This window comes from Helianthus annuus, chromosome 5, assembly GCF_002127325.2.
Source record: "Helianthus annuus cultivar XRQ/B chromosome 5, HanXRQr2.0-SUNRISE, whole genome shotgun sequence".
NCBI classification, from domain to species: Eukaryota; Viridiplantae; Streptophyta; class Magnoliopsida; order Asterales; family Asteraceae; genus Helianthus; species Helianthus annuus.
In genome coordinates, this window is record NC_035437.2 from 131,377,808 (window position 1) to 131,401,076 (window position 23,269).

Sequence of the window (23,269 nt, forward strand, 5' to 3'; positions counted from 1 at the left end):
TATATATATATATATATATATATATATATAGGGAAAGGATCATGAGAAAACTACATCTAAATGATAAAACTAGAAAACTAACTAAAAAAGCCTAAAAAACATACCAATTTTTTTTTTTACAATTTTTTTTATAAAAAAATCGCTAATTTTTATATATAAACAAAATTCTCAAAAAAAATATATATTTTGTTGTACTACACATGTGCATTATATCCGTAATAGTGCACATGTGCAATACAACAAAAAAAATTATTTATTTTTTTTAAAATTTTTTTCCATGCATAAAATATAGCGATTTTTTATTAAAAAATGTAAAAAAAAAAAATTGGTATGTTTTTAGGCTTTTTTAGTTAGTTTTTTGGTTTTCTCATTTAAACTAAGTTTTCTCATGATCCATCCCATATATATATATATATATATATATATATATATAGAGAGAGAGAGAGAGAGAGAGAAAGTGTACTGTACAAAATGGCTTAACGGGCTATGTACGATATGTGAAATCGCTTGTTATAAACTAACATGGATGAAATCGCATGTGATAATTTTGATGAAATCGCATGTTGGTTTTTTGTAACAGCTGAGATGATCGCGTACGTAATGTAGGATAAGGGCTCTTGTACGTTAACCTAACTATATATATATATATATACATATATATATATATACATACATATATATATATATACATACATATATATATATATACATACATATATATATATATATACATATATATATATATATAGGATAATGCTCTAGAGAAAACCCCTTATTTTGAGAAAACTTTGAAAACCCATTACAAGGCCTACAATTGGCCACGTGTCCCAGCCATCTCCATCTTTCTTTTTGCTTTTGAGGGCACTTTGGTAAATTCAACATTATACTACCTAACTCTAAAAGATAACTTGACTTTTGTCTACTATGATTTGACAACATTTATTACCCATTTATCTTCCCAATGTATCTTTCTAACTCCATATCTATCATTTTCATTTCTAAGAAAGACCTTCATTAATGTCCTGCACATCTTCATTTACAATTTACTTCTTCATTTATTCCTTTCTCCATTAATGTCCATTGAGACAAATCCATCATATAACCCGTTAATGTCGCCGGGTAGATCTTATACTCATTACTTTCTATTGAAGCCACCAAATCTGAGGATCGAAGCAATTATCGAAGCTCTTCAAGAAAAGAAAGTAAGGTGTTGCTCTCATCACATCTTTAATTCTGTTTTTAGCGAGAGAAAACTGATGTTTTGGAGAGAGAAACAACAATATTCATCTTGTTCATCTGGACACCAAGAACATACGCACAAATGTGTGTGAGAGAAACACGTTTTTTTTGCTATTTATGTAATTTGTTTAAATTTATACTTTTTATGATATTTGATAGATTTAAAATCAGAGCTTCTTTTGTTTATTTAAAAATTTTAAATCAAGACCAAGAAGAAATTTTTGTGTGCCCAATTTCTTTCTTCAAAAATCAGGTCTTCTTAGTTGTTTCAGATCTATATGTGTTTCAAACATATGGGTTTGAAGCAGATTTGATGTTAGATTCATTACTTTTGAGTTTTTTTCTGAGTTCTTTGATTTTCGGTGATGTTATTTTCAATAAAATGTTTGTCTTTTTTTTTCATCCTTACCAGGTGGTGATTCTACTAGATGACATATCCTGTTACTACAACCCGTAGCTACCTTACCAGGTGGTGATTCTACTAGATTTTCTGGCTATGAATGTGTTAATAGTTATGTGTGGTTAACGACTTAACGGTTATCTTATCTTTTTGTTATTAGGATGGTGATGGATACAAGGGAAACAAGATCCAATTCTCGGGTCCGTTGGTTTCGTCAAACGTGGATCAGATGCTTAAGGATCATGACCATGTTTATGTTACAGCACAACACAATTAACACGTGTTATAGTTTGAACTTCAGGACATGCATGTGTTACATGTGACATGAAACCCATGTACAACGTAACACGTATTAGTGCTATGTATTTTTGTTTACTAGTAATATGTAATGTGAGACTCTTCTTGTTTTCTCTAGTACACGATGTTAAAACGGTCTAGACTTAACACATTTTCTGTTGGAGGCGCCCGTATTTGTACCTTTACTGTTACAGTTACTATTGAAGTTTATGCATCCATTCTAGAAGTCTTAACACATGTTATAATAGAGGCTTAACACACGTTATATCAGGTTTACTCTGTTGTTATTAAGTTACTATTGGAGTTTATTCATCCACTGTGGAAGTCTTTACACACGTTATAATAGATGCTTAACACACGTTATACATTTCAGTCGCTTAACACATGTTACAGTATGTATATACACATCATGGTGTTTTGGAAACCAATAGCTTATACTCATGTATTCAGGTATAACAGAGGCTTAACACATTTTATTCAGGTATACGGTGTTACGATATTAACTTGTATGTTCCATGTTAACTTGTTCACGTGTTACGGTCAGTATATGCACATCATGGTGTTTTGCAAACCACTTTCATATACATGAATACAAGTCGGGTTATAATGGATGCTTACATGTTATCATATGTATACAAGTGGGGTTACAACAAGATTACGATATTAACTAAGCTCCCCATTAAACTCATCGCCCCCGTCGACTGTTTTCACCCTTGTCACATGTTAAGCAATTACATGTTCCGAACAGACAAATTGTAACACATGTTAGATCAGTATATACACATCATGGTGTTTTGTAAACCACTAGCTTATACATGAATACAATATTATATATTCCAAAATTACCGGTACATGTGTTACCATAAATGGCTCGTTTCATATTACACGTTACATCATGGTGTTCTGTTACAGCATGAACCACCAACACATGCTATAAATGAACGAAGACATCTTTCCCAAAGGATGTGACTTATTCAATGTCCCCGCATTAACGTCGCCTACATCCATCCAGCTTGTCAATTCAATATCTTTTATGGATCTGTTTCTGTAAATCAACACACATTATATATCATTCTAACAGGTGCTTAACACATGTTATGGGTCTGTCTCTGTAAATCAAGCAACCCAACAAAAAAAAAACAATTATTGTTAAGATCAAAAGCCCCAAACCAACAAAAAAACCCGTTCAAAATCTCATCCTAAAGTTTTGGATTTATTTAAATCCATCAAGCTTGTCAATTGAATATCTTTATGGGTTTGTTTCTATAAATTAACACACGTTATATAAGATTCTAACATGGGGCTTAACACATGTTATGGGCCTGAGTCTGTGAATCAAGCAACCAAAAAAAAAAAACACTTACTGTTCAGATCATAAACCCAAACAAGCAACCCAAACCAACATAAGAACAGCTACTGTTAAGATCAAAAGCCCCTAACAAACAACCAAACCAACAAAAAAAACTCGTTCAAAATTTCATCCTAAAGTTTTTGATTTATTTAAAATACATGAACATTAACCATGGATACCCCATTAACCATTACTAAAACACTTTCAGCACATAAAAACATATTAACAACCATTTCAACAAAAAATCAAGTGTGAAATGATATTTCAAGAACACTTACCGGATCTATACCCGTCCGATGAACACGAAGAAGGGTCTTCAAACCTTCTTCTCTCACACACACTTGAACATTCAAATCTCTCTCTCTCTAAAAAAATAAAGATTATAGATGAACATGATGAAGATTGTTGTTTCTCTCTCTAAAACATCAACTTTCTCTCTCTAAAAACATTTATCTTGTCATCGTTCTCTCTCTAAAGGTTATTGTTTCTCTAATCAACAACACCTGAACACGAAGAAGGGTCTTCAAACCGTCCGGATAAGCTTTTATGGTTGTGGCTATGGTTGTCTTCAAGATCAGGGAAGAAGAAATGGGAAAGAGAAAGAGGAAAGAGAAAGAGGTAAGAGAAAGAGGTAAGAGAAAGAGAAGCTTTTATGGTGATTTGATGTTTATGTTACCTACCGAAAATGCCCTTGGATGGTACAAGTTGGCAGTGTTTTGTATTTCCTTTTATTTTTATTAACACCAAAATAATCATGGCCTTTGATCAACTTAGATGTAAGCTAATCAATGGTTCAGAATGGGTTTCCATAGTTTTCTTAAAAAGAAGGGGTTTCTTATCTAACCAAGCCCTATATATATATATATATATATATGTATATATATATATATATATATATATATATATATATATATATATATATATATATATATATATATATATATATAGTTTCACTAAACAAAGAAATCGTGTGGGACACGAGTACAAGGGGCTAGGCCCCGGACATTACAAGAACAAGTACAAAACAATCGTGTGGGACACGAGGTCGTGCAAGGGGCTAGGCCCGGGCATACATAAACAAAGATACAAATGTATGTAGATACATTACACATATAATCATATAGATAATCAATCACCAACGCGTCTAAACAAACAAAGGTTTTCAACCAAACAAACAAGGTCAAGTCTTAACAAGGTTTACGATGAAAGACCAATTACTTGATCAAACACCTAGACCTAAGTGCCTTAACGAAATTAGGACACTTGCAGTTCAGATACAAACAAGGAAACCAAAGTGATTTCTAGCGTGTGCACGAACACAAATTGTGAGTCACGGCCCCTTGTTTAAATATTTTTACTTTTAAAATTTGGGGGAGATACATGTTACACACTGGTATAATAGTTAGGGAATGAAATCACTTAGATCATGTGCGCATAAGTAGTGTTCCATGAGTAGCCATTAGTCACAATACAGACCGAGGAACAAAAGTGGTAGATCTATCGAGTCTAGGCATTCTCCACTCTTGGTCCCTGAGACCCTACGAGAGTGCTTTTGTGTCCAACAAGTCAGGGCAGCTGCATCATTATAGAGTTAGTGCCCCGGTAACGACAAATAACAATGTTGAGATATGGTTACTATCTTATGTCGGCACGTACATTAATGTCCTAACTACACATTAATTGATCCATGAATTTCGTTGACACTATGCATACCGGTTTTCATACAAAATTATCAGATGATTACAAAATTCATTTGGGTCAAACAAAACCTGTGAACTAACCGACATTGTTGTTGACAAATTTTTTCACATGTATTTTAGGAAAATAAAAGCATTTGCTTGATAGGAAGTCAAGGAACAAGGGATACACGGAAGACGCCAACTTTTGAAGGGGTTGCCGCATATATTTCGCCCCAGTGTGATATATAGGTGTCAAAGCCTTGTTTTATACAAAAAAAAAAAAAAAAAAAAAAAAAAAAACTATATTTTGCCCAATGTCATTTTGTGAACATTAAGACCCCTTTTTGGTTCATGGAATTACCTCGAAATGGAATTGGAATGGAAATTAGTTCCATCTGAAAACTTGTTTGGTTGGTCAAGGAAGGAATTGAGATCAGAATTAATTCCAATGAAATCCCTCAATCATAGGAAATCTAAATTCCTTCACCTAGTTGATGGAAATCAAGACGTTCCAACGGAATGTTTACATGTTACCAAAATACCAATTCTGTTTTCAACAAGAATCGATCATCACCAATAAGCAATCCATAGAATGAACACCAATTTGATTATCACAGAACAAATTCAGCTCAAATAAATAAAAAAAAATTTGGATAATAAAAATCGATCAACACACGTTAAACAACCAAAAACTCAGCCATATAAAAACCATTAAGGCTGTAGACATAATATTGGGTAATGGATACTCAATCTGAAAGTGTGAAAAAATAACTTCACCAATATAAAACCATTTTAAGGCAGTAAAGAATGAATGATGAACTACAACACCATAATATGAATGCTTCAAACTCATTGTTATTTTATGTTAAACCTTAATTAAATACTAAACTATGTTAATCAACAAAGAAGGTGGAGAAATGGAGAGGTCAAATTGGACCAGAAACATACAAGAAAGGTTTGAAGAAGATGAAGATTGAAGTGACTAGAGATGAAGGTTCGCTAATACCAGATTGTTTATGACAGATTCGAAGATGGAGATGGAGCATCTGTTATCCGTGGCTCAGATGGAATGGAATGTGGTTTTAGTGATTTGGAGACAATGATACGAGGATGGAATGACTCTGATGAAGTGATAGGGTATTTGTGTTATTTCATACTTTTCAAATTCTAATCCTTTCCACAAATTTATAAACCTAACACGTTACTCATTAAGTATTTTGGGATATGTTGTGAACAAAACACCTACATCTTGTGTTGTTATTTCAAGTAATATATATATATATATATATAGGGAAAGATTCATGCGAGAACCACCTTTATTGCGAGAACCAATGTCAACCTAAAATAGCTAAAAAACTTACCCCCCCCCCTAGAGGTGTACAAATCGGTTATTTTGGAAAATCGGTTACGGTTAATAACCGGTTCGGTTATTTTCAGAAAAAAAACAACCGGTTTTTTATTAACCGGTTACGGTTAATAACCGGTTTTAACTGGGAAATATTGTAACCGGTCCTAACCGGTTGTAACCGGTTAAAAAAAAACCGGTTTATCTGTCGATTATTAACCGATATGTGTGAAACCGGTTAAAAAAACCGGTTAACAGAAACCGAAAAAAAAAACGGAATAATAACCGGTTGTGCAGAAACATGCAGGAAGTTAACAGAATGTTATTTTTTTCATTTTTTCAGCTATTTGGGCTGTTTTTTTTCAGCTAAATGCAGTTTTTTTATAAAAAAAGTTAACAATAAACTCATAAAAAGTTAAACACATAATAATATCATTAGTCTTGGAACATACGGTTACATAACAATGAAATACGAACGATAAACATAACAAACGAAATGCGTAAACTTAAACTATTAATCCGCAAGAACGTCCACTAATATATATATATTTTTTTAGTGGAACTACAATACTAAAATATATCTTGAGAAGCGTCGTTTAATCTTCTTCGGCCGAACCGAACCCGAACTATTGCGTAGGAATTCATCTAATTCGGCTTCTTCGTCGGTCATTGGGGTTGTCAATTCGGCTTCGACCTCGTCCTCGTAAACTTCTTCTTCGTAATCTAATTCTTCCTCGAGTGAACGTTTGTCTTGAACTCTCTCCGCCGCATCCAAGTAATCTTTTAAGCAAATCGACATCTCAACCGCCTTAGGTGTTAGTCGAGTCCTCCTTATCGAAATCACCCTACCACTAATAGAAAAAGCACTTTCCGAAGCTACCGTAGAAGCTTGGACCGTTAGTAAATCTCGGGCCATTGTGGCTAAGATCGGAAATTGATCTTCCTTACTTTTCAACCAAGCCAACAAATCAAAATTTTTAAAATCTTGTGAACTCATCATTTGTAGAAAGTTCGACCCACCATACCGACCGAGTTCACTACTACTAGTGTTACCACGATGCATTTGACTCGACTCATCATACAATTGGTTATAAACATACAAATCGGTATCTTCCATTTGACTTGAACCTTCACCGAAAGCGGCGTTTCTCATTGACGCGTGAATGTGTGACGAGGTTGAACCATATTTTGTTACATAAACATCAAACAATTTTGAAAGTTGATCGTTGAAACGAGATTTTGCGACTTCACCAAAGTTTGATTCTTGAGTGGTGTTTAAATTCAATTGGTGTGCAATTTTTTCAATCAAAGACCCGGTTCCAAAAATATTAAAACAAGGGTTTAGAGCGGAGGCACAAGTGAAAACCGCCGGTAGTTCTTTAAAATATTTTCTTAATTTTTCCTTCATTGTATCCGCCATGTCACAATATGGTCTACCTCTGACAACTCGTTTACTTTCAAACACATTTTAAACAAATTGTGAAGTACCAATGAACTTGTTGGATAATAAACCCCCGATAAAGTCTTTGTTGATGTTTTAAAAACTTGAAGCACTTGTGTAACATTTTCAATAGTTTCCCAACCCGATGGGTGGTAAGGCGAACACTTTCCACGACTAGCCAAAAGGTTATGAAATTCTATTAAACTTTCTTTTTGCAAAATAGCTTTTTCAAACATAATGCAAGTCGAGTTCCACCTATGAGCAACGTCCCAATTGGGTCCTAAGCATATTCGACCCGCTTCCTTACAAGTTTTAATATATTTTGAATGTTACTAAATATACTTCGTAACATTCTTTTGAAAGCTTCTTTTTGTGTTTCAATAACCTTTAAACCGTCTTGAACGGCCAAATTTATGATGTGTGCAACGCATCGGCTATGGAAAAAAGTACCCTCACAAATCGGATTGTATTTTAATTTTAAACGCATTACCGCGCTCGTGTTGTTTGAGGCGTTATCAAAAGATATTGAAAAAATTTTATTTTCCAATTTGTATGTTGTAATACATTTGTCGATTACTTTATATATAGCTTCACCGGTGTGAGGGTAATCGAACAATTTAAACAAAATCGTGCGTTTCATCATTTGCCACGTCACCGGTTCAATCCAATGGGCGGTGACACAAATATACGAATCGGGTGAACCGTGCGGTGCGGACCAAACGTCGCTAGTCAAGTTAACACCGGTTTCTAATTTTTCAAAATAAGAAATTAATTCTAGTTTAGCTTTTTTCCACAATTTTAAACAATCCCTCCTAAGAGTAGCACGACTTACATGAGTGTATCGTGGTTGGAGAGTTCGTTGAACCATCTTTGTATAGCGTTGGTTGTCGAAGTGGTTGAACGGCAAACTTTCTTGGATTACAAACTTCGCCATTTCATCCCTAACCATATTGAAATTGTAGTTGAAAATATTAGCGCCATCACTTGCCATGGAAGCTTGACCACCAACTTGTTGTTGTTTCAACGCCTTGCAAAACGGTTTTTTCGACGTGTTGCTTCAACGTGGAGTTTGCGGTTTCGGCGTAAAAACGTAGACAATGATGACAACGCGCTTTTCTTTTACCGTTGGCCATCTCGCACAAATCAAAATGTGACCAAATCTCGGGGTTGCGTTTTGTTGGAACAACACGAATCACCGTGTCGGTTGTAGACTCGCCAACATGGACCGAATCATGGGCACTAGACGTTGCCATAGCGTTTTGAGAGTTATCGAACAAGAATGAGGGACTTTTTTAGAGTTTTTGAAGGTTATCAAGTGTTGTGAATGAACCTAAACACCCACCACCCTTTTATACTAAGTTTGAGATGAGTTTTGGTCAAAAAAAAAAAAAACAAAAAAAACGGCTATATCAAGGTTCTAACGGTCATATGACCGTTTTTTATAGCTGGGCAAAAAAAACCGGTTTAACCGGTTATTTTAACCGGTTTTTTTTATATCGTTATCGGTTAACCGGTTTTTAACCGGTTTTTTTAAATAATTGATTTTATAACCGGTTTTTTTATAAACCGGTTTTAAAACCGAACCGGGCCAGAAAATATGTAACTGATTAATAACCGGTCAAACCGGTTGTAACCGAACCGGTTATAAAAAACCGGTTTTTAGAAAAACCGGTTCCGGTTTTTTTTCCGAAACCAGTTTTTCTGTACACCTCTACCCCCCCCCCCTCCCTCAAAAAAAAAACCTAACCCCCAAGCTAAAATGCTAAAAACTAAACCCCAAAAAAACCTAAAAAATAAAAAAAAATCTAAATTTTTTTTTCTTTTAATATTTTTAATGTTAAAATCGCTACTTTTAGTAGCAAAAAAAAATTATTTAAAAAAATTAATTTTTTTTGCTACTAAAAGTAGCGAATTTCTTATAAAAAATACTAAAAAAAAATAAAAAAATTGTTGTGTGTTTTTTAGCTATTTTTAGGCATTTTTGGTTGTGGTCACATTGGTTCTCGCGGTTCTCGCAATAAAAGGTGGTTCCTAAGGATCTTTGTCCTATATATATATATATATATATATATATATATATATATATATAAATAACATTGGCATCATGGTTTATTTTATTCATGTAGATTGTTTACACTATCGAATGCTATGCGAACCTTTCATGATCACACCTATGCGCTTCTGCTACAAGCAGGGTGTGACAGATGGGTATCAAAGCGTCAATTGTAGTGAACTAGGATTTCTTCTTGAGTCTTGACTACAATCATCATGTTAGGATGCTCTCATGAAACGATTTTACAAGAGTGAAAACTTTTCATTGCATTGCACCATACAAGGTCTACTACACGAGTTTCATTTCATGGTAACATTCAAGGTCCACTACATGGTTTAGTCTATAATAATAGACAAGATACATTGAGTTAATCCACTTGAAATAAGTAGGATAACTCACAAGGAATTTATGTGATTTAATATATATATATATATATATATATATATATATATATATATATATATATATATATATATATATATATATATATATATATATATATATATATATATATATATATATATATATATATATATATATATATATATATATATAGGGACCCGTTAAAATAGACATCACCCTCAGTTGTAAGAACCGTGAAAACCACTCTCAACCAATCAGAAAAAGGGGTATTTTAGTTATTTACCCCAATTGTCAAATCAATCCTCTCTCTCTTCATTTAATTCACTAACTTTATAACCTCTCTCCTCTCTCATGTCTCCAATCAAACTCAACAATGAAGAGCACTCAAAATCTCCTATCTGTGATGCTCTTCTTCGCTTTCGGTTTATTTTTAGGTGTCACTCTTACTTTCCACCTAAAAGACATCTCATTCAGTCTCTGATTCACCCAATTCTCTCTCTCTCTCCACCACCACCACCCCCTCCGCCACCTCCACCACCGCCCCTGCCGGAGTAGATTTGGTAGCACCACCGTTGCCGGTTGATTTGGGATTTAAAGGGTTTTTGAAGCCACCAGAACTTATGCACCATATGACCGATGAAGAGTTAATTTGGAGAGCTTACATGTTTCCGGCTGAGGATGAGGTTTCCGGTGGAGTCGGATTTGGCTCGCCGGAGTTCACGGCGGTGGATGAGGTTTCCAGTGGTGGTGGTGGCTGCTGTCCGGCGACATCTTCTGCCTCCCTTTCCTCTCCGCCACACCCATTGAGACTGGTGTTTGGTGGTGGTGGCGTTGGGGTTGGTGGCGGTGGCGTTAGGGATGGTGGTTGAGCCCGGGGGGAAGGCGGTGGCTGAGCCGGTGAAGCCGGATGCAGGTTTGAATTTTGGTTTGATCTGTTAAAAAATGTGGGTTTGAAATTTTTGTGGGTTTAGATCTGTTGTTATTTGATCTGTTGGTATTTCTTTGAAATTTTGTGGTATTGATCTGTTGGTATTTCTTTGAAATTTTGGATAGTGATTTTGGTAGATTTCCAACACTAATTTTTGTTGGGTTTTGTTTGAATTTTTGAATGTTTGAACAGTGATTTTTGGTAGATTCGAACACTGATTTTTGCTGGGTTTGCTGGTGATTTTGAATCTTTGAATCTGTGGGTTTTGCTGGTGCTTTATGGTAGTTTTTCGAACAGTGAACTATGTTGGTATTGATCCGTTTTGGATTCGGGCGGTGATGATGCAAAAAAAAAAAAAACGTATATTTTGATGACGATGACGCGGCACGGTTGGTGGATGGTAGATTTTTGAAACTGCAACCCCACTTTGCAGCCTCTGATTATCGAAAAAAATCTGAGCCAAACCCCTATTTCTCAAGAATCCAAACATTGTTTTTGATTTTTATTGTTGATTTTTTTTCCTAGTCGATGATGATGATAACAATATATCTGAGACACCTACCGAGTTGCGATTTCTGGGTGCGTTCGTTTTTGTGTAAAAAAAAAATTGAAAAGAAAAACGCTAAAACCGTAAACTTTTTACGTAAAACGTAAATTTTTTTAACGTAAAACTTAAAAACTTTAACGTAAAACGTAAAAATTTTAACGTAAAAAGTTTTACGTAAATCGTAAAACGTAAAAATTTTAAAAAGTTTAACGTAAAACCTAAAACGTAAAACGTAAAAAGTTTAACGTAAAACGTAAAAATTTTAACGTAAACCGTAAAACGTACAAAGTTTTACGTAAAACGTAATACGTAAAAAGTTTAACGTAAAATGTAAAACTTTTTCTACTTAAGTTGTAAAACGTAAAAAAACCGTGTGATAAAACGGCGCCTAAAACAAGGGGCGTGAATGCGGCGCATAAAAAACGCCGCGAAAAAAACAGGACGTAAAAAATGCCGTGGTAAAACGGGACGTAAAAAACGGCGCGTTAAAAAAATGACGCTTGAAAAAGCCGAGCGTAAAAAACGGCGTGCAAAAACGACCCGTTAAAAAACGATGCGTGAAAAAGTCGGGCGTAAAAAAGGCGTGCAAAAAACGGCGCACAAAAAAATTTGTCTTTGTTAAAAAAATCTGAATTTAAAAATTGTTTTTAATAATTTTTTAAAAAAAAAATAAAAAGTAATATAATAAAACAAAAAAGTAATAAAAAATAATATAGACAAAAAGACAAAATAGAGTAATTTTACTAAACTACCCTTTTGGATTAAAATATTAAAAACATAATAAGATAAAATCTATTTAATATTAATTTTAGTTACTTTCAATCTTATCAATCCATCTTCTTGATCTAATGGCTAGAAAGTGGTTCTCTCGGTTCTTACAACTGGATGTCTTTTCCTTCTTGTGCCTTGTACCCGATCGGAAATGGTTGTGAGGGAGAGACACACCCTTTCGCAAAGGGTGGTAGTTTCCATCTTTTACTTTGTCAACTTCGGCCCTCGTAGTTTATAACCGCTTAAGTAATATATATTTATTCTAACTATCTAACTATGTACGGGATGTTAAGAGATTAACTGGTTTCATTCACCCCCTTAATCTCGAACATCCATAAGTTGCTTTAAATCTTGAATTCTGAGCAGTTCCCTCATTGTAGCAAACTTGATCCTTGCTAGTGCTTTTGTTAGTATATCTGCTCGTTGTAGTTCTCCACTTATGTGTTCCACAGCGATATCTTCGTTTTCCACACATTCTCTTATGAAGTGATAACGTGTGTCAATGTGCTTGCTTCTTCCATGAAAGACTGGATTTTTCATGAGTGCTATTGCTGAAACATTATCTACTCTGAGTGTTATCTTTTCTTCCTTCCAGCCTGTGATTTCACTTAACAATCTTTTAAGCCATAGTGCTTGACATGCTGCTGCAGTGGCTGCCATGAATTCTGATTCGCATGATGATAGTGCCACTGTTTGTTGCTTCTGTGTACACCAGGTTATTGGTGATTCTCCAAAGTAGAATACCAGACCAGTTGTTCCTTTTCCTTTGTCTGTATTAACTCCAAAACTACTATCACTATAACCTGTGATCTTACATCCTCCTTGTCTTTTGTAGATGATTCCATGCTCTTTAGTTCCTTTGATATAACGTAGTATTTGCTTTACTGCTTTCAGGTGTTGTTCCTTTGGTTCTTGCATGAATCTACTAAGTAGACTGACTGGGTAACATAGATCTGGTCTTGTATGCAATAAGTACCTGAGAGAACCTATCAGGCTTCTGTAATGTGTTGCATCTACTAGATCTCCTTCTTCAGTCTTTGTCAATTGAGTTCCTGGAGTCATGGGTGTCTTCGTGTCATTGCAGGATAACATATCGGCGTCTTTGAGTATCTTGTTGATATATCCTATTTGCTTGATGCCTATCTCACCCCCTGTTTAAATTACTTCTATTCCCAGATAGTATGCTAGCAATCCTAGATCGCTCATATCGAATTTGTTCTTCATCTGAGATTTGAAGATGTCTATCTCATTCTTTGATGTTCCAGTGACTATCAAGTCATCAACGTAGACTCCAACTATTAGTGTAGAAGCTTCACTTGTTCTTGTATAGATTGCGTTCTCTAAAGTGCACTTCTTGAAGTTAAGTGACTTTAGGGTTTGATCTAACTTCGTATTCCAAGCTCTTGGTGCTTGTCTCAATCCATACAGTGCTTTTGATAGTTTGTAAACCTTTCCTTCATTTCCTGGCTTTATAAATCCTTCTGGTTGTGATACATACACTTCCTCTTTGAGGTCTCCGTGTAAGAATGCAGATTTTACATCTAAATGATGTACCTCCCAACCTTGATATGCTGCCAAAGCCAACATTAGTCGTACTGTTTCCATACGTGCTACTGGTGCAAAGACTTCGTCAAAGTCTATTCCGTGTTGCTGAACATATCCTTTTGCGACTAGCCTTGCTTTGTGTCTAACAATGTTCCCGTTTGCATCTTTCTTTGTCTTAAATACCCACTTTAAACCTATTGCCTTGTGATCCCTTGGTAATTCCGTCAAGCTCCAAGTGTTATTCTTGTTTATTGAGTCTAACTCAGCCTTCATTGCTTCAATCCATTTTCTATCACTAGATGCTTCCTTGTAATTCCTTGGTTCTTCTTCAGCGAGTAATAATTCATGTGGATCTATTTGAATTTCTTCTGTCTCTTCATACAGGTCTTCGAGACTTTTTAGTCTTACTGGAGTGTTGCTAATACTTTCTGTTGTACTTTCAGAGGTAGATGGACCTCCACTTGATAAACTGCTTGAACTTCCTGCTGAGTTCTGATTGTATGAATGTGCTGGCGGGGTTACATAGGAGTCTTGTTCTTCTGTCTGACCTACTCCTGAATCGTCATGATGTGACCCGCTACTGCCAGGACTACTTGGTTCATTTTCCTCTAACTCTGGTGGGTTGTCATCATCTTGAATAACAAAGTTTGTCCATTCGGGATTCCCTGAATCTACCGTCTCCATATAACTATTCCAGTTCCATGGTTGACCTTCCATGAACTTCACGTCTCTACTGACACATATCTTGTTCTTTGCTGGATCATATAATCTGTATGCCTTTGATCCTTCTTCTATTCCAAGGTAAACCATAGGTGTACTTCTATCATCTAACTTTTTTTGTTGAAGTGGTAGTACCTTAGCATAAGCAGTGCAGCCAAAAACCTTCAAGTGTTCCAGATTTGGCTTTCTTCCTTTCAATGCTTCATATGGTGTCTTGTTCACCAGGGCTTTTGTTGGAACCCTGTTTAGTACGTATATCGCGTGTCGTATTGCTTCACCCCAAAAGTTCTGTGGCATGTTCATTGCCTTCAGCATACTGCGAGTAGTGGATAACATCGTCCTGTTTCGCCTTTCTACTACTCCATCTTGCTGTGGGGAATATGGTGCTGTAAGCTGTCTTGCTATGCCGTTGGTTTTGCAATACTTATTGAATTCAGCCGATGTGAATTCACCTCCTCTATCCGTCCTTAGCATTTTTAACTTGGTCTGCGCTTCCTTTTCCACCTTTTCTTTGAACTCTTTAAATGTTTCGAATGCTTGATCTTTGGAAGTTAGTAAATATGCCCACATGTAGCGAGTACAGTCGTCTACAAGTAAGTATATATACTTCTTCCCAGCATGTGTTGGTGGAGTTATGGGACCACACAAATCTCCATAGACTAAGTCCAGAGGTTTTAAAGATCTGAACTTTGCCTGATTTGGAAATGGTGCCCTACTATGCTTTCCTAATAAGCATGCGTCACAGACTTGACTAGCATGACTTATTTGGGGAACTCCATGTACCAAGTTCTTACGAGTCATTTCCTTAATAGCGTCGAAGTGTAAATGGCCTAACCTTGCGTGCCATAACCATGCTATGTCTTCGGTCTTTGATAGTAAGTAGATTGGTTTTCCAGTTTTCAATTTGACTTTATACAGCCTGTTCTTCAATCTCTTGACTCGCATTAGTAGTTTTCTATTTCGATCTCGGATAGTAAGTAGATCTCCGTCCATAACCACTTTGCAACCGATTTCTGTAAGTTGTCCGAGGCTCAATATGTTGCTTTTCAGACTTGGAATGTAGTATACTTGTGAAACAATCTTTTGTTCTTGGTTCAGACATTCCAGCAGTATTGAACCTTTGCCTTTAATTTCTACGTGTGACCCATCACCAAACCGTACTTGCCCTGTCACTGTTTCATCTAATTCTTTGAAGTGGCTTCGCACTCCTGTCATGTGGTTGCTGGCCCCGTTGTCTAAGTACCAAAGATTTTCATTTTCTGAGGCGTAGCTTGTTGGTTTTATACGTTCCTCGTTTAGCAGAGCCCTTTCTTGAACATTTTCTTCTTGTATTGCCATTAGCAATACGGGTGCTTCGTCTTCCTCGACGAGGTTTGAATGTTCTTGTACTTCGTCTTTCTCAGAACAGTCCTTCTTGAAGTGTCCAAACTTCTGACACTTAAAACATGGGATCTTACTTAGGTCGGTTCTTGCAAACTTCCTCCAATTTCTAGAACTTCCATTTCTAGGTCTAGATGTGGATCCTTTATGTTTCTGGGACTTTGCCTATTTCCGTTGTTTCATCAATTTCCACGTGTCTGGTTAAATCTACCACGACCGCGGTTTCCAGATTGCCTTCCTTTGGTGTTATCATGATGTGTGAACATAAGCCTATCTTGGCTTTCTCCTTGATTTCCTTTCTTTAACTTGAGTCGTTCTTCATACGTCTTTAGTCTTCCGACCGCTTCTTCTAGTGTCATGGTTTCTAGATCGGAGTATTGTTCCATAGAGGCAACGATTTGAGTAAACTTATCCAGTACGCCATTTAGGAGTTTGCATACTAGACTTGGTTGACTCAGTGTCGTTCCTACTTCAGTTGCCCGGGTAACGATACTATTAATCTTTGCGGTAAACGAATCGATAGTGTCGTCATCCTTCGTTTGCAACAATTCAAATTCTGACAACAGCGTGTGCATACGCGCCTTTTGTACCCGATCAACACCAACGTGTCTAACCTTTAGATTATCCCAAATCTCCTTTGCAGTTTTACAACTTGCAACTTGCAATACAACGTCTTCTGGTATTGCTTGAAACAGATATGCAATTGCAGACTTACCTTTCTTAGTTTCTACCGTTGCATTTTCTGCCGGTTCAATCGTTTCCCACAAACCATTCGCTTCAAGAATTGTCTTGATACGAATAGCCCAAACTGTATAGTTTGTTGGTTTCAGAATCGGACACTGAAACTGGGAAAGAGAATTTCCTTCTTTCTGTATTATTATCGGACTTTGTCCGGATGATCCTGCCATATCTTCCTGCCGAATAATCTTCACTTCTAATAAACTTTCTTTTGGTTTCAATAGATCTCAATAACCCCGATTACCCGAATCGTGTTATAATCAAACAACCGAAACAAACTAATTCGCACTGTACCCCGGAATCAAAACAAACCCTAGATTCCTAACCCTTCGGTTCAACCGATTGTACTAGAACCGAAAATAAAAAAAATTCTGAAATTGAACTTTGCGAATTTAAAACGAAAGTGAAACCTGATCGCGAATTCCCTGCGATGCCTTGCGATTCCAACGCTTAGAGCCTGATGCTCTGATACCAATTTGTTGGCCCGAACTGGATCTTGATCTCTAAATGAGCGTGATAAACTTTGAATAACAATAACTTGTAATAACCGAATGAATGTAATGTATGTACAAATCAAAATGAGTAAGTGATTACAAATGAAAACAATCTATCCTATTTATAGTTTTCTACGGGTACGAGTGAACGGTTGCGTCTCTTCATGAAAGGACACGTCTCTTGGATGTATGGTTGTGATTAAACCTTGAAGAGGTATGTCGAATCTAATCCACTCGATCAATTGGTGCGTCTTTTCCTTCTTGTGCCTTGTACCCGATCGGAAATGGTTGTGAGGGAGAGACACACCCTTTCGCAAAGGGTGGTAGTTTCCATCTTTTACTTTGTCAACTTCGGCCCTCGTAGTTTATAACCGCTTAAGTAATATATTTATTCTAACTATCTAACTATGTACGGGATGTTAAGAGATTAACTGGTTTCAATATTTAATAGGCATCTGGTCCACTTTAGTTTTTTTCTTCTAACACATGTTTTCTGCAGACAGTGGAAATAGGTTATTTCTTATAAGTTTATAACTAGATAAACGTTTTTAAAAGGTATTAAGTTAACTCTCCTAATCATGCTAAAAGTTACTAAAACTAACATATCTATAACATGCACATCGAGTTTTTACGTCGTTGATGCAATATGAAAATTTTAGAGGAAGACTTTGGACTACTAACCTAGTTAAATTTTCATCTTTTTGGAAATTTTTATATATACACCAGCACATATCACTTAGCTATATTATATGTGGCTATTATAGTTTACCCATTATTGTATGCTGGACATAATAAACAACTTCCATTACTAGTACATGTGTATGGTTGCTTGTTTTGATTCTTTTAGCTATATTTTATGTTATATATTTTTTTGAATGGTTAACAGAATCAATCCGGAGCACTCTCGGGGTACCCACTAGACCAAACGAAGTACTCTGAAAGTAACCCGAGTCCACCACCAATTCCGGGGAAAACCTAGTAACTCACCCGCCCGTAGGCACAACGATGAAATTACCGGTAAAACCCGTTTGGCTCAAGGATCGAACACAGGTTTCCCTGTTTCTCCTATCGTTGCCCACCAGTGCCTCATTCTGCACCAAGTGGGAGTTGAACTTGCATCTCTCAAAAGAAATGTAAAGCTTCCACCACTTGATCTAGAGATCATTCACACATTTTATGTTATATTGGTTGATATACTTCAAACTATAAAATAGAAAAGTTTTGGAGCCAATAGTCTTAGTGAGAGCTACCTTCTTATCTTCTATTCACCCTCATCACACCATCACAGACTACCAATAGCGTTGCTTTGAATTGGATTACACGAGGTGTGTTTGTTTGTTTTGTTTAAATTAAGTTTTGTAGTTTAAACTTAGAAATAAGTTTTGTAGTTTAAACTTAGAAAATATATGAAAGTTATAAACATTATGTGGCAACCTGATCTATAACCTTTTTTTTTGCTTCCTGATCATATTATATTTTATTGGGGGATACTACTATCAATATTTAGGTTGGTGGGGTTGGTTGTAGGTCTTTTCTCTTAAGTTTGCCATAAGGGGTTTGATCTCACTCCCTCCTCACTATTATATAACCACCACATGTCCATATTTTAATTTACCTCTTATATTAAACAAGATTTGATTAAAGTGCCCTCATGTAAGGGACATGCAACTGGATTTTAATGAATAACATCGGGTTGTGGATGGAGTTAATTTTTAGGGGCTAAAACGGTTAGGAAAATGGCATTGGGGTTTGAAGAGTCAAAAAATTCCTTTTTGAGTTGATATGGTTAAAGTAACTTAACCACATGCATCAGAAACATAATATACTCTTTTCAATTAAAGGGTAAAAAATCCAATTTGCCCTATTAATTTGCAAGACACATGACCAGAATTGCAAAATCATCGTTCGTTAAACAAAAAGACAAACTATGACAACATATGAACATAAAGGATCAACTTTTTCAGTTCTTTATATTTAGGATGAAAAGTGAAATTCACAATATACCTAAAGGCCGAAACTCTAAGTTACTAGCAAAAGAATAACTTTATTTGCATTATGATAGATCAAAATGATACTTTCTATAATAGTAGGGTTCCATTTTGAAACCTCTTAAAATGCTTAGGGTGGTTATAGTAAAATTCGCATTAGGGTAACCCCACACTTCCTATTTAAACGAACACAATGCCATTTTCATTATAATCACTTAATCACTGCCGCACCCTTTCTTCTGTCATTCATCGCCCTAAAGATGGCCTCTCTTCTTTCGTGTAATTGTAAGAGCTTTTATTAATTTTATTTTATCTAATTTGAATTGCCTCATAATCTTTCTTTACATTTTTAAAAATCATTGCTTGTTTTCAAAAGTACGAATTTGAGAATTTTGGTTTAATTAATTTTACAGAGATGTATGCTTTAATTTTGTTTGTGTTGATGTAACATATACACATACTAACTCAGATCTGTTTGAAAAATTAAAAAATTCATTACCAAATACATTTTTTAGAATTTTTAATTTTCTACAGGCATGTTCTAGTATAGATCTATAAACAAATGAAGAAGATTTGTAACAAATATTTTTTTGTTCCTTATTTGATGTGTAGTTATGAGGATTTTTTTGTTCCTTATTTGACATGTAGTGATGAGGATCTTCTGTTTTGTGCTTGTTTTGTTGGTCATAAATGTTAGGTTTGGGGTTATTCACCGATCTCACATCACAAATGGATCTGGCTAACCATTTAGGAGCAGACTATAGCATGTTGATTGTTCATGGAGTTTCAAGGGCTCAATTGAGAAAGGTAAAATCCAAAGCCATCTATACTATATTATAAATCATATTCGAATAATAGCCTAAGGTAATTTGCCACTTTACTTAAAACACCTTTAAAGTATGATGTACAAGTGTTTAAAGCACATGAAATAAAAAATGGATTTCACTTTCCCATTATACCCTCACTCACACAAATGGATTTTAGAAGCTTTCAAACACCCTGAAATCTTTGGGCGGCCAAAATATTCACTCAAATTTTAAAACACATGAAACCCTAGATTTTTGAAATTCAAATCATGCTTCGCTCCTCTCTCTCTCTTTCACCCCCCCTCTCTTTTCCTCTGGATCTGGAACCGGCGACCACAACGATCTTCGTCCATTGAAGAGATTAGGGTTCCGGTGAAGGTAAAGTCATAGGAGGATGAACCACCTCTGATCAAAATGATCTTCATCCATTGCTCTTCTTCTTTCATGTGTAATGAAGCTTCCATAAGAAGAAACATGGAGAAATCTAATGAGCTTCTGGTGCAAGTTCGAAAGCCGCTGCCACTCGGCTTCTATTCTAGTAATAAAGTCATATCTGGATTTTTTGAGATGCTCAGTAATTTGTTCAGGGTGTCTTTTTTTATCAATTAAATCAGCCAAAACAATGATACAGTTACAATCAATTGATTTTGTTCTGCGACTATGAATTTGTGTGTGTTTGTTTGTTCTGTTGCAGAGGAATGATGGAGATTCAGAAAAAGGTTATGCAAATCAAAGCTCCGAAGCCTAAGAGAAGGGTTAAGATGGTGAGAACCTTTTACTTTTCCTTTTTTTGTTGTTGTTTTAAGTTAGACATTTCAGTATTTCATGCATTTAGACATTTTAGTTAATAAGCTTGTAAAAAATAAACTATATGGGTTGGTTAGGACGAAAAATGTGATTCTCAATCCAAATTTGTTGCTATTGATCGAGCAACTGAGCTTCAAGCAAGCCTTTGACCAGAGTTATTGAGTTTTGTTAAGTCTATGTACCGATCAAATGTGATTGTTTTCTTTTGTCTAGTAAGTTATTATTTTATAATAAAGTTATGATCATATAAGCATTATTTGTGCTACATATGGCAGAGACACCCCAAGAAATTATGTGATGCACATATGCCAAAATAGGATGAAACAGTTGTGTTGGTGGATGAAGATGATCGAGAATTCAACACAAAGCTTCTTGTTGAGAAAATTGGATTGAGTGGCGGGTAGAGAGGTTTTTAATATGTTGGAAACTCAAGATTGTGGTTTAACGATGATCTATATATATTACCACCTAAAGCCTTTAGCCATGTAAAATTTGTATTATATAGAAAATAGAAGATACTTCAAATTTTATTTTTGTTTTTATTTTTTCGTATGTGTTTAGATTATCTAAGTGTGCTTGTCATATGTCTGGCTAGTAGCTCTCAAACGGCTCAAAGACTCCCGCTATTGTTGTTGAGTTAGGTAAACACACACCTATTATTGTTTCTTACTTGATAACCTCCTATACATTGCCTACTTACTAAAAAAGTAAACCCTAGGTTTGGACACCCAAAATTTTTAGATTCTCATTTTGATATTTCATGTATTTATATATATATATATATATATATATATATAACAAATATTTATATTTGTAATTGTTTTAATTTACCTGCACATAATAATTGAAGTACGATTTTTCTTCTGGATAACAATTGAAGCTCTTAATTCTATTGAATTCAAAATGATTTGGCTTTCTGGTCAAAGTGGTCATATTCAAAAGCCATATTTTAAAAGAGTATTATTACACTTGAGATGAACACACAAAACCCTAATTTCAAATGTTTGAATGTATTATTATTCACTTTCGTGTATCTTATTGATCCTTGAAAATATATAGACCAAAAAAAGTAAATATGTGGCATTGCAACAGTGTGTTTGGCCATGGCCTTTGGAGCTTACAAATGTGGAACCATTGAGTTTGGCATGGGTCTTCAACCAAACAAATACTTTGTGGAGACGATTAACGTAAGTATTCAGTTTTCGTCAGTTATTTTTCGAGTCGTATGTTGTTATTGATCATTGTTAATTGTTATATTAGGTGAAGCAACCATCCAAAAACAATCAATGATAGACCAATACCATACGGGTTTAATAAGTAACCACTCCTATATATAAGTAGTTGGAACGGGTCCGTGTGAGCTACATCTTGTGTTAAAAGGACCTCCACCACCTTGCCCAGCTAATGTCAAGGTTTCAGATGATAGTGATCATCTATATATATTATCACCTATACCCTTTGACATGTACATTTTGTTTTATATTAGGTGGAGCAACCATCCAAAAACAATGACAGACCAATACCATACGGGTTTAACAAGCAACCACATCTAGATATAAGTAGTTGGAACAGGTCCGTGTAAAGGGCATCTTGAGTTAACAGGACCTCCACCACCTGGCCTAGCTAATGTCAAGGTTTTCAAATGATAATGATGATCTTTATATATTATCACCTATTATAGCTTTCTATATGTACATTTTGTTTTATATAATGAAATACAAAATGATTCAAATTTTGTGTCTGCTTTAATATTTTGGTAAGTGTTTAGATTATTTAATGTACTTATCTCATGTTAGACTAATGGCTTAGAGATCTCTAGTTATTGTTGTAAAGTCAGGTGAACACACAGTTGGTATTATTTCCTAATTAGTTAATAACATGAGATATTATTAAGGTCACCAATAGCAAGAAACTCACATAAAGGTTTTATAGTACTCTAAGAGGCTTCTTTGTAAAATTAAATTTGTAAAAAATCATGTTCTCTTTTCTTAGTCTTTCAATATTCACTAAATAATTAATAGCATGAATAGTTCAATAATGGTCTTGTAAGCAACTTCTTTCTAGTATTGAATTATTGAATATTTGTGTCTTCCTTTAACACTTATGTTTTCTAATAGACCTTTTTAGTCTAATAATCAGATTATTAACGTTCCCAGGAGTTTGTTATCTCATCTGTAGTCGCCTTCCTTTTCATTCCCTTCCAATTTGAGACCACAATAACAACAGGTTAGGTCAGTTATAGGGTCGGTTGGTGATGCAACAGACCCATGACGATGGTTTTAGAGTGTTAGTAACGTCGGTGATAGTTAATGGTGAAACCAATTCGACCGGCGAACCTAATAGCCGGCACAAAGCGGCGGTGATAGCTTATATGTCC

At 35.3% G+C, this 23,269-nt stretch overlaps 2 protein-coding genes and 1 long non-coding RNA gene across 3 annotated transcripts; 1 reads left to right on the forward strand and 2 right to left on the reverse strand.

Moving 5' to 3' along the window:
- The first annotated feature begins 782 nt into the window (after window positions 1-782).
- LOC110939159 lies at window positions 783-2,115 on the forward strand. Its single transcript, XR_002592021.2, has 3 exons — window positions 783-1,202; window positions 1,652-1,708; window positions 1,800-2,115. It is a non-coding gene; the product is annotated as an uncharacterized LOC110939159 (long non-coding RNA).
- A 10,617-nt stretch (window positions 2,116-12,732) lies between these two features.
- Window positions 12,733-13,476, reverse strand: LOC118492160 (secreted RxLR effector protein 161-like). Its single transcript, XM_035989974.1, has one exon. The coding sequence runs from the start codon at window positions 13,474-13,476 to the stop codon at window positions 12,733-12,735; it is 744 nt and encodes a 247-aa protein (XP_035845867.1).
- Window positions 13,477-16,241: 2,765 nt separating this feature from the next.
- On the reverse strand, window positions 16,242-16,967 carry LOC110943613. Its single transcript, XM_022185352.1, has one exon. It carries the CDS (start codon window positions 16,965-16,967, stop codon window positions 16,242-16,244), a length of 726 nt encoding a protein of 241 aa, XP_022041044.1.
- Window positions 16,968-23,269: the final 6,302 nt, after the last annotated feature.